The sequence below is a fragment of the Poromitra crassiceps genome, assembly GCF_964638095.1.
Source record: "Poromitra crassiceps genome assembly, chromosome: 9".
Taxonomy (NCBI): Eukaryota; Metazoa; Chordata; class Actinopteri; order Beryciformes; family Melamphaidae; genus Poromitra; species Poromitra crassiceps.
Genome location: NC_139630.1, coordinates 23,536,987 through 23,549,115, shown reverse-complemented (window position 1 = coordinate 23,549,115; position 12,129 = coordinate 23,536,987). Strand labels below are relative to the sequence as shown.

Here is a 12,129-nt window from a genome sequence, read left to right as displayed (position 1 = left end):
GCAGCCATCCTCGGCGAGGAAACATCCCCCCTCTATCGGTAACCGGGTGCTTCGGTTTGCCGCTGACTTCAGTGACTATACCGGTAATCGCCGCAGATCTTTCTCACGAGCCATGGCATTTGCACGTGAAAAGGGGACTGATTATTTTCTTCTATATCCAGCTACCTTCAAAATCAGACTGGGACAGGACACCCACCTCTTCTCCTCACCAGCGGAGGCGGAGCACTTTTTGGAGTGGCGCTACTCAGCGAGACACATCGTAGCCCTGGAGGATACAACAGCGGATGGACCCACTCCACCGATAGATTACTGGCGGAGGCGGAGCGTTTTTGGAACATGGCTCTTCACCTAGACACGTCAATGCCCTGGAGGGGGTTGTGGTGGATGAACGTACGCGCCTCAGCCTCGCCAATGCCCAACCGTCCAACTAGCCTCTTAAACACCTAGCTTTGTTTAGCTGCTAGCCGGCCAGTTGCTGCTACAGTCCTTGTTGAGGCTTGGGCAGGCCTCCAGTTTTGTCCTGTCTCCCTGCTGCTGCTGTGGCAGGGAGGTGGGAGGAGCAGGGGACATGCTGGCTCCAGGCAGGTCTCACCCCCTTCAAGTAATTCTGAAGACTGAAAAAGACACTACTCTTGACAGTTTTGTTGAACTGGGAAGGATTTTAACAAAGGGTTCTCATTGGCCCATCACGTGTCTTTGGTGATGGTTCTGGCCAATAATAGTGTTTTGGAGTTGAAATGGGCTCAACCCACTCTCGAGTTTCAGTCCCAAGGGGCATTGCCCTCTATCGTTGCAACGGCCTAAAAACTGCACTTAGTGCCAGGCGCAGCGCAGATTAGTGGGTGTGGACCAGCGCACTCGATATTTTGATGTCGGCGCTACATGCGGCCTTAAGCATTATAACCACGCCTTTTAAGTGTAAAATTATGCACAATCTGCTCATTGGAGAAGTGCAGTAAACAAATCACAAGCTTCCCTTTTAAGCTCCAATTCCACGGAGCGATCCAGTCTGGTCAGAAAAGCCGACCAAAGCGCTCTGAGCTCCCCCCCCTCCCTTTCATCCCCGTCTGTCTCCATATATATTATTCCATATTATTATTAGGGATGGGGCCGATCCGATCCAATATCGGTATCGGGTGCCGATATTGGCACTAATTCACGGATCGGATTGGATTGAGAGAAAAAAATCCGATCCAATTTTATTTTATTTTTTTCCCCTTCTTTGCCTTATATATTTTCTTAATTTTGTCTGCTTTTTGCAAGGTATATATATATATATTTTTTTAAATTGGCCAAATCTTTGCCTATACTGTATATTCAAGAAAAATATTGGTATCGGCATAATATCGGTATCGGCAGATATCCAAATTCAGGTATCGGAATCGGATCGGAAGTGAAAAAAGTGGATCGGTGCATCCCTAATTATTATGCTTCTCAAACCAATCTCACTGCAGTTTAAATACTGCAAGCATGTAAATACGCTACACTATAGCAAGATCAAAGTGAAAAGAATGTTCTAAACGCATTGGCTAGAAAAATATAGCCTATCCCTATGTGGCCTATGTCATGATGAGATTAGATTGGTGAAAGTTTGTCCAGATTAGAATGATATCATTTTCTCTCTACCTTTTCTTCTCCAGTGCTGCAGATGATGCACATAAATATAGCCTACATTATGTAAAGTAATTGCATAAATGTGTTTTTATTGTAAAAGTAAATGTGAAGTAAGCCAAGTCTTATGGAGCAGACATCACAGTAGGACATCACAGTAGAACCGTGTTACGGCTGTCACTCATTTAAACCACGTTAAATCTGCGAGGGATATATATACCCCCTGGATTACATATATGTTTCACATAGGGTTGTGTTTGGATTTCTGTTTTACATATATGTTTCACATAGGGTTGTGTTTGGATTTCTGTTTTATTTTGGCCAATATTGAAATGTTCGAGAATTGCATGTTGTGTGAACAGAAACATTATTTCTATCTACCACTTTAGGCAATTTAGGCTGATTTGGTTGATATTTCTTGTTGAAATGTATTAGCCTCAATGCATGCTGGGAGATTTCACATGTGGCTCAACAGCCTCTGAATGACAGGGGCTCAAAACTATGATATAACAACTTTTTTTCCATCTGTCTTTGTGCCTGTCTGACGCGCGAGAGAGAGGGGGAGAGAGAGAGAGAGGGGGGGAGAAAGTGTGAGATCGGCAGAGGAGAGCTGTGGGGAGACAGTGTGAGATCGGCAGAGGAGAGCTGTGACAGGGGCTCATGCCTGTCTGACGCGTGAGGGAGAGGGAGAGAGAGAGAGAGAGGGGGAGAGAGTGTGAAATCAGCAGAGGAGAGCTGTGCGTAAATACGCACAGTAATATCCGTGGCGCACTGAATAAGGCCTGGTTTTGAAAAGCGCTAAGCGCTAAATTAACGCCAGGGGGGAAGATAAGATTAGGCCGGTATTTAAGGCCGAAACGCCCATTCTGGCCTATTCTGGCACTGCGCCACGCCTCTAAGGCGTAAAGCGCATTTCGGGGCCTAAAACCATTTAATGCCAGTTTTTGCGCCTAAGGCCAGTGGGAAGATAGGGCCCATTGTCTCTATTTTGTTTACCATCTGGCTCTGGGACAATGCTTGACCAAAGATAACCATTATGAACTTTTACAACAGACTACACTTGCTTTGAAGCTGGTCGAGGTGTCACCCCCTGCTGTCTTCAAGGAGTGACTGTTCTGTGGAGACAGTCATAAAATGATCAGGAATGTAGAGGTTTCAGGCTAGAGAGGAAAGCATGTTAAGTCATGGAATGTTCAGTTCACATATTGTCACTCATTATGTACAGCCCAATCGGTGTAGCACAACAGGCCAGGGCAAGCTCGTTTCAATACCTGAATAACTGGAACCGGAACTCAACTCGCCCGGCCATGCCCCATTATTAGGAGCGCTATTATCCCAATTTTCTTCCACAATGCTGACCAATTGTCATGAAAATTGAAAGTCTGTCTTGAGAGATTAGTATTAATTGAACACATTTGTTCCCAACAGAGCTCTCTGTAAGTGGCTGGAATCTCTTACATTGAAGTATTCCTTATATGTATGTTCACTAGCAAGGACCACACCACAACAATATATCGTTTAGAAGTTTAATGAAGATTGAGATGTGTATGTGATGAGGTGCACGTGAGGGTGCATGAAGGTGCATGTGAGAATGCATGAATGTGTCATCCGTTGATGTCTGTCTGGGAGGAGACAGGCAGAAGGAGACTCAGCGTTGGGGTGCATGAATGTGCATGTGAGAATGCATGAAGGTGTCATCCGTTGATGTCTGTCTGGGAGGAGACAGGCAGGAGGAGACTCAGCGTTGGGGGTTCCGTCTCAGCATGAGCTGCCCGAGCGGATTGCTTCTCAGGCGTGTTTACGTCCGAGCTGATTTCAGACCCCTCCAGACAGATCCTGGGAATGAGACATGACTGAGACATGCACCGAATTTGATGGGAAGGAATGAGGATGTTAGGAGTTGAGGGTTGGGATGAGGGTTGAGGGTAGGAATGAGGGATGAAGGGATGAGGGTTGCGGGTAGGGATGAAGGGAAGGGAGGGTGGGTTGAGAGAACTGAGATGATCTGAGACAAACAGGGCAGGACAGGTTCACCAGGTACATGTATATGTAACCTGCCAGGTAATTGAGGTGTGGTTAGAGGCGTGGTTAGAGAAGTGGTTGAGGCGTGGCCCCGCTCCTGAACTTAAGTTAACATTCATTAACTTCCATTTCACTAGCAAGGACCACACCACAACAATATATCGTTTAGAAGTTTAATGAAGATTGAGATGTGTATGTGATGAGGTGCACGTGAGGGTGCATGAAGGTGCATGTGAGAATGCATGAATGTGTCATCCGTTGATGTCTGTCTGGGAGGAGACAGGCAGAAGGAGACTCAGCGTTGGGGTGCATGAATGTGCATGTGAGAATGCATGAAGGTGTCATCCGTTGATGTCTGTCTGGGAGGAGACAGGCAGGAGGAGACTCAGCGTTGGGGGTTCCGTCTCAGCATGAGCTGCCCGAGCGGATTGCTTCTCAGGCGTGTTTACGTCCGAGCTGATTTCAGACCCCCAAAAGAGTTGGATTTAGAAAGAGCTGAGTTGAGCGTGAGCTTGACAAGATCATTGACGTTGTGGCGATATAGGAATGGTATGCTTGAGATGACCAGCGGCCATGAACCTGAATGGTTCGGTCTGAGATATTCAGTCTGAGACTGTAGAAGGAATTGCTCGAAAGGAAGATATAGAAGTTGTTCAGAATATATACAGAGAACTTGGTGTAGCTTCTGGACCCGGAATTGAGTGGCCACTCTTCTTGTTTTGGTAAAGAGTGGGTCTTGAGGTGATGCTTGCAGTGTACATGAAGCGGAAATAATTAGTCAGTGCCTTGTGTTGCTAAGATAGGTGTAGAAGCAGAAGTAGAGGGAAGGAAATTCCATGCTGATCTGTTGAACTAGTGTTGAGCCGAGATCAACGCGATTCTGTGCAAGAAATGCATGATGGCTGGAAGACTAGATCGATCGTTGTTTAGGATTTCTAGGACTGCTGAGTTTTCTAGGACTGCTGAGTTATGAGAGTGGATGAGTATGGACTTCCTAGACCCAACATGCCCCCAAAGAATGGCAGATAAGCGATGATAATTGCGGCTGAAGGAAAGCGAGACTGGGTCGAAAGATTTGACCTCTGCGTCTGTCTGTGGCTGATAGAACTGTCTGCGGCAGCTGAAGAAGAAACTGCATGCTGTGTAGTAGCTGACGGGAGTGCACTGTGGCTGATCTAGCGAGCTGCATAGAAAATGAGTTGCACTCTAGTGCAGTTACTGAAGAAGCTAAATGCGTCTACCGTAGCCGATGGATTAAACTGTAGCCTAGCTCTAGCCATGACTGATGAGCTAACTGCTTCTGCCGCTGCCGATATACCAAGTTGCACTCTAGTGCGGTGGCTGATGAGACTAACTGCGTCTGCCATCTGCAGTAGCTGATGAAGTGAATTGCACTCCGCAATGGCTGATGAAGCCTTCTTTGTCTACGGCAGCTGATGGAGTGATCAGCACTCTGCAGTAGCTGGTGAAATAAACTGGACTCTGTATAGTGACGGATGGATTTAACAGTGTATGTTGCAGCTGATGGAGTGAACCTTACAGTGGCTGGAGAAGCTAACTGTGTGCTACAACTGATGCGATTGAATTATGCTCTATGCAGTGGTTGACGAAGCGAACTGTCTGCAGCATCTGATGGAGTGAACTACACTCTGTGGCTGATGACGCCAACTGCTTCTACCGCATCTGATGGAGTGATTTGCACTCCATGCATTGGCTTATGGGAATAACTGTCTGCAGTAGCTGATGGAGTGAACCGTACTCTGTGCAATAGGTGAAGCTAACTGTCTGCAATAACTGAGTAAACTGCACAAGGAGGCTATTGAAGCGAACTGCGTATGCAGCAGCTGTAACTGAACCCCTGTGCAATGGGGGATGAACCAACTACGTCTGTGGCGGCTGTAAGAGTTTTGAACTTGTGCAATGGCTGATAAGCGAACTGCATGTGCAGCAGGTGATAGAGTGAGTGAGCTGGCTGATGAAGTTAACTGCATCTGCAGCCTTGGATAAATGAACTGCATTCTGTGAAGTGGCTGATAAAGTGAACTGCGTATGCAACGGCTGATAAGATTGAACTTATTGATGAGGCGAACTGCGTCTGCAGCATTTGATAGAGTGAACTGCATTCTGTACAGTGACTGATGAAGCAAAACTGCGTCTGCAGCAGCTGATAGAGTGAACATGCTGATGACGCGAACTGCGTCTGCAGGGGCTGATAGACTGAACATGCTGATGAAGCAAACCGTCTGCAGCGGTTGATAGAGTGAACTGCATATTGTGCAGTGGCTGATGAAGCTGACTGCGTCTGCAGCAGCTGATAGATTGGCTGACAAAGTGAACTGCGTCTGCAGCGGTTGATAGAGTGAACTGCATTTTGTGCAGTGGCTGATGAAGCTGACTGCATCTGCAGCAGCTGATAGATTGGCTGACAGAATGAACTGCGTCTGCAGCGGTTGATAGTGAACTACATTTTGTGCAGTGTCTTGATGAAGCTGACTGCATCTTCAGCAGCTGATAGATTGGCTGACAAGTGAACTGCGTCTGCAGCGGTTGATAGAGTGAACTGCATTTTGTGCAGTGGCTGATGAAGCTGACTGCATCTGCAAAAGCTGATAGATTGGCTGACAAAGTGAACTGCGTCTGCAGCGGTTGATAGAGTGAACTGCGTTTGTGCAGTGGCTGATGAAGCTGAATGCATCTGCGGCAGCTGATAGATTGGCTGACAAAGTGAACTGCGTCTGCAGCGGTTGATAGAGTGAACTGCATTTTTTGCAGTGGCTTTTGAAGCTGACTGCATCTGCATCAGCTGATAGATTGGCTGACAAAGTGAACTGCGTCCGCAGCGTTTGATAGAGTGAACTGCATTCTGTACAGTGACTGATGAAGCAACAACTGCGTCTGCAGCGGTTGATAGAGTGAACTGCATTTTGTGCAGTGGCTGATGAAGCTGACTGCATCTGCAGCAGCTGATAGAGTAAACTGACTGATAAAGCAGACTTGTGGTGTTAGTCAAGATTCAACACAGGTTGCAGAGCTAGGCTTCCTTTTGCCCCTGTCCTCCTCTGATGGAGGAATCAGGGGAGGAGGGGATGAAGGGATGAAGGGATGAGGGGATGAATGGATGAGGGGATGAAGGGATGAGGTGATGGAGCGAGCATCGCTCTGAGCATTGGTAGCCGGGTGAACTGTGTCTTTGCAGCGACGGGCTGGTTGAGCTGCCTCTGAGCAGCAGCAAGTGGTTCTTTACCACGGCAGGCAGGATGAAATGATGAAGCTCCCTGGGTGGGTGACGCTGCTGTGGAGTGTTAAGTATTAGCACAAGACAACGAGACAACCACAATGTTTGGGTGTTGGGGAAGGGATGGGTTAGGGAGGGGGTGGGGATGGGTGTGAGGATAGACAAGTTTGAAAAGAAGGAAGAGGCTGAGACTGAATAGTCTGTGGCCCGATTTTAGTCTGTGGCCGGACTCCTTGGGTTAATAGCCAGGCTGCTGCCATATGGCCCTGGAAGAAAAGGAGGAACAGAAGCCATGTTGCTGTGAGCGGCTGAAGGGAGGTTAGAGGAAAAGGATGATGGATGGAAGGCTGTACGTGTGCACAGGGAGTTTGTGAAGCCTGAGAGACAGGCTGAATATCATGTTTAGTTTGAAAGTAAAACATGATCATTGTTGAGAAAGAGAGAAGTACTTGCTTAAGTACTTGTGACTATCTGTCTATGTTGACTTATGTAGACAGAAACCAGAATTATTGTTGTTGTTGTTGTTGTTGAAGATCAATGCTGGTTGTTTACCATTGAACTGATGAATTTGTGTTATTTATTTGTATATTTAACATTGACAAACATGTTAAAATATATGTGTGTGTATATAGGACCTATAGATATCTAAGCCAGAATTAGCCATGAAGGCTAGTTGTCCGTGGTTTGTACTTTATACCACAACGTGTGGTCTAAAGTAATTAATCTGAATCTGATTAAAGAGAGCTGAATTTAGCAGTGAGCTGTATCAAATGGATGAGTAGTAGACATACGACCTGTCCCTCGCTAGGGGGAGCTGAAGATGCGGCTGGGGTGACGTGGCTGAGGCTCTGATGTCACGCCTGACGACACCGACTGTGGTTGGCTCTGCCGACGGTACCCGATCAGGAACCGGAAGCGCTGAAGTTTGGTTGTTGATATTTGTGTGGTTGAATAGAGTAGTTTTCGTCGCCGTGTTGAAAGAGAATGCATTTCCCTCTGTGGAAATAGATGCTGGCGACGGTACAGTCTGATGTTGGGCTCCCGTTTGTGAACGTGGGATTTCTTCACCCAAGGAAGAACTGGAGCGCCCGTGCGGAAGGGATGCAGAATGCGTCGTTACACCGGCAACGTAGGTTGATACACTGCCTCCCTGGAATATGATCGCCTTCCACGTTTGTCGAGTCGATTTGACACGGGAATATTGACTGAAGATGCCGTCGGGCTGGCCGTGTGTACTCTTGGCTTTGGTGTGGAGGCTGTGATGCTAACTGTTAGCGGCTAATCGTTAGCATGTCTGATAAACGTTACCGGAGACGGAGAGGTTTGATCTGCGCTCGGCATCCACGGTGAGTTTGTCTGGTTTTTGCATGGTGATTCCAGCGATTGTCGAAGTTTACTGATGTGTAGAAGCGTTTGAGCTATGCTGCATGGTCTGTCTGTTGAGAGAACTGAGATGATCTGAGACAAACAGGGCAGGACAGGTTCACCAGGTACATGTATATGTAACCTGCCAGGTAATTGAGGTGTGGTTAGAGGCGTGGTTAGAGAAGTGGTTGAGGCGTGGCCCCGCTCCTGAACTTAAGTTAACATTCATTAACTTCCATTTAGTATTCCTTTTGTTATGAGAGTTAATAATAATAATAATAATACATGGGACTTATATAATGCTTTTCAAGGACTCAAAGATTCTTTACACTATACACTAAACACAAGCATGGGGGGACTCGAGAAGGTGGCGGAGAAGAGATGGGTCTTGAGGCGGGATTGAAAGTCGAGTTCAGTTGTTGACTAATGTATATTTTAAGATTGAATCAACATATTGTTGAATGTGATAAATCAGACATGTACAGAATCTTTTTTCTCAAAAGGTTTGTCTATATTTTGGGGGACTGAGAGAGAAAGGAGAGAGGGTGACAATTTCACCCATCACATATCTCCTTATCTTTTTCTCTCTCTCTCCCAGGGATATGATAGCTACGGGCTGTGAGGATAAAAATGTCTGTGTCTACTACCTGGCCACCAGCTCAGAGCAGCCTCTCAAGGTGTTCACTGGTCACCTAGCTAAAGTATTCCACGTCCGCTGGTCTCCACTCCGAGAGGGAATACTGTGCTCTGGTTCAGACGATGGGTGAGTATAGTCACAAAGAGGTAGATATTAAAGGTATGTATATTTCCTTAGATTAAATGAAATTATAATTGGAAACTAGGTCGCTCAGTAGCAAATAATAATACTATGTGCAGATTAGAAAGTGTGCTGTACAAACTGATTTACTGTACAGTATAGCTTAATCCAGAGCACAGCAGTATGTGCATTAATGGGAACATTTGTGAGTGAAGAGAGAAACTTTCCCTGAACTTCTATATCTTGTTAACCAATGGGTGGGCGGGGGCGTCCGGGTAGTGTAGCGGTAGATTCCCTGCCTACCAACACGAGGGTCACAGGTTTGCGCCCCCATGTTACCTCCGGCTTGGTCGGGCATCCATATAGGCACGGTTGGGATTGGCTGTGTCTGCGGGTGGGAAGCCAGATTGAGGGTATGTGTCCTGGTCGCTGCACTAGCGCCCCCTCTGGTCGGTCGTGGCGCCTGATCAGGGTGGAAGGGAACTGGTTGGGAATAGCGGGATCCTGCCACGTGCTACGTCCTGCCAGTGAAGCTCCCGCTGTCAGGTGAAAAGAAGCGTCTGGCAACTGCGCATGTGTCAGAGGAAGCATGGTGCTAGTCTACGGCTCTCCCCAGATCGGCAGAGGGTGGAGCAGTGACCGGGGCAGCAGGGGGAATATAAATACATAAATAAAAAACAACGGGTGGGCTTCTGGTTTGTCATGTGACCACATCCTCTGTTCCTGTATGGCTCAAACTATGTGTTAGTAAAAAGTTTGCGTTTTCTCTGCTTGTTCAGCCATGGCGAAATCTCATTGTATCTCTTTGTTGATGTTGTCCTTTGTCATGATCTTATGTCTCCGTTTCTGTGCAGTACTGTTCATATATGGGACTATACCCAGGATGCATGTATTCATGTCTCTTATGTCTCTCCGGTTCTGTTCAGTACTGTTCGCATATGGGACTATACCCAGGATGCATGTATTAATGTTTCTTATGTCTCTCCGGTTCTGTTCAGTACTGTTCATATATGGTACTATACCCAGGATGCATGTATTAATGTTTCTTATGTCTCTCCGGTTCTGTTCAGTACTGTTCATATATGGTACTATACCCAGGATGCATGTATTAATGTTTCTTATGTCTCTCCGGTTCTGTTCAGTACTGTTCGTATATGGGACTATACCCAGGATGCATGTATTAATGTTTCTTATGTCTCTCCAGTTCTGTTCAGTACTGTTCGTATATGGGACTATACCCAGGATGCATGTATTAATGTTTCTTATGTCTCTCCGGTTGTGTTCAGTACTGTTCGTATATGGGACTATACCCAGGATGCATGTATCAATGTTTTGAGTGGGCATACAGCTCCAGTCAGAGGCTTGTTGTGGAACACAGAGGTGCCTTACCTCCTCACCTCAGGTACATTTAAAGCATAAAACATCACATGTTCCCCCTTCATGTTTTTTTTCCCTCGAGCTTACAACAAGCATGTGCCATTAAATGCCTACTACTGTAATTTGTAAAATCAATTTTTAAGGGCAGATTTTTTTTTTTATCTTGTGAAGACAAGTGCATTTTTTCCCCTATTGTAAATTATATTCATGAGACTGTTAGTTATATGGGATCCATTGTTGTAATGAAATGTATTATACTATGTTACATTGAATTGTAATATCTTATATGGTGTTGAATTTTAGGTTTGCACTATTAGTGTTGTAATGCATGGAACTGTATGATATTGATAGTGTATGATATATGACATACAGTATATTATGATATTGTATGCTTTTGTAGGTTCTTGGGATTATACGATCAGAGTGTGGGATACAAGGGATGGAACATGTCTAGACACAGTCTACGACCATGGAGCTGATGTCTATGGTAAGACTGTAACATATGTAGAACAATTCTCCTGTGACTGGCCTGTGTGTATTTAGTAACACCAATTAACTTTCATTATGGGCTCATAAGTTGCTATAGTCATTCATGGTGCTTTCTCACTGGGAGCGATTGCTTTCATTCCCTGCCGAGTACGATTGCCCCCCTCCCCTCTCCTCTGCTAGTCAGCTTTCACATTATAAAATGTATTCCGCGCTTGCTTGCAGAGTACACTTGCGTCATCACCTAGGCCTGGAATGTATCCTCACCCGTGTGTTGTCTATGTGGTTCGGTACGTTTGGCGTTTACATTCGCAGGTTTTCCGTCCCCGGGCACGTCCAAGCGTTCGCAGACCACCTTTTCAAGTGGACCCTGTCACGGTTTGCTGTTCCGCACCCGGGTACGGAACACAACGTTCACACTCATGAAACGAACCGCACCTGGGGTCAATTTAGGGACAAGTGTGCTCAGAAACGTCCCGGGTCCCCAACACCTTTAGTCATACACATCTAAATTATTGATGTTTCCTAATGATGCTTTATAGCTGTTTTCCTGTTGTACTGAGGGCCTTGCACTGGTCACACACATTGTCTGATACATCAAGTCACTTAAGCCTCACACCCTGCAACATTTCTCTATAACATCTTGCACTACAACTTTGCCATTTTCTCACACAAAGAGAATGGAATGGCAAGTAAATTTACATGGCTAATTGTGTGAGTTAATTGGGTGGGACATGAGGCTTGTTTACATGTACAATTGCAAGTTGATTGGGGTTTCTAAAGTGTGTGATGGAATCTATGCACATTTTGTGCAATGTATATTAGGGCTGCTCGATTATGGCAAAAATCATAATCACGATTATTTTGATTGATATTGAGATCGCGATTATTTAACACGATTACTCATTGACATTGAGAACATCATGAATTTATTGAACATCTTTTTAACATTGGATGTCTTTGGATTTTAGATATAATTGAAAATAAATAAATAAGTGAAAATAAATAATGAAAGTGCAAAGATTTAGAAATAAAATAAAAACCAAAATAAATATACAGTGTAGGCCTACTATGTTGCAGTGAACTGCCACAACCAACTGCAACTATTAATCTACATTCAATATGTTGGTAAACATCTGAACTAGTAGTCCTTAAACCTCACACTAGCCAAAATAGTGTCCAGAAAATGACGTGTGATCTGTGATCAATCAGTGAAAACGGTATTTATTTACCGTTGTTTAATTAAGTAGAATGAAAACAGTCGGGACATTTGTTG

At 45.4% G+C, this 12,129-nt stretch overlaps 1 protein-coding gene across 1 annotated transcript in view; it reads left to right on the top strand.

Annotated features, from left to right (window-relative positions):
• LOC310782218 (WD repeat-containing protein 17-like) overlaps positions 1-12,129 on the top strand; it is a 150,101-nt gene that overhangs the window by 55,188 nt on the left and 82,784 nt on the right. Inside the window, exons 20-22 of the mRNA XM_083642900.1 lie at positions 8,832-8,996; positions 10,277-10,392; positions 10,768-10,854. Coding sequence (XP_083499026.1) covers positions 8,832-8,996; positions 10,277-10,392; positions 10,768-10,854 — 368 coding nt within the window. The remainder of the gene's footprint in view (positions 1-8,831; positions 8,997-10,276; positions 10,393-10,767; positions 10,855-12,129) is intronic.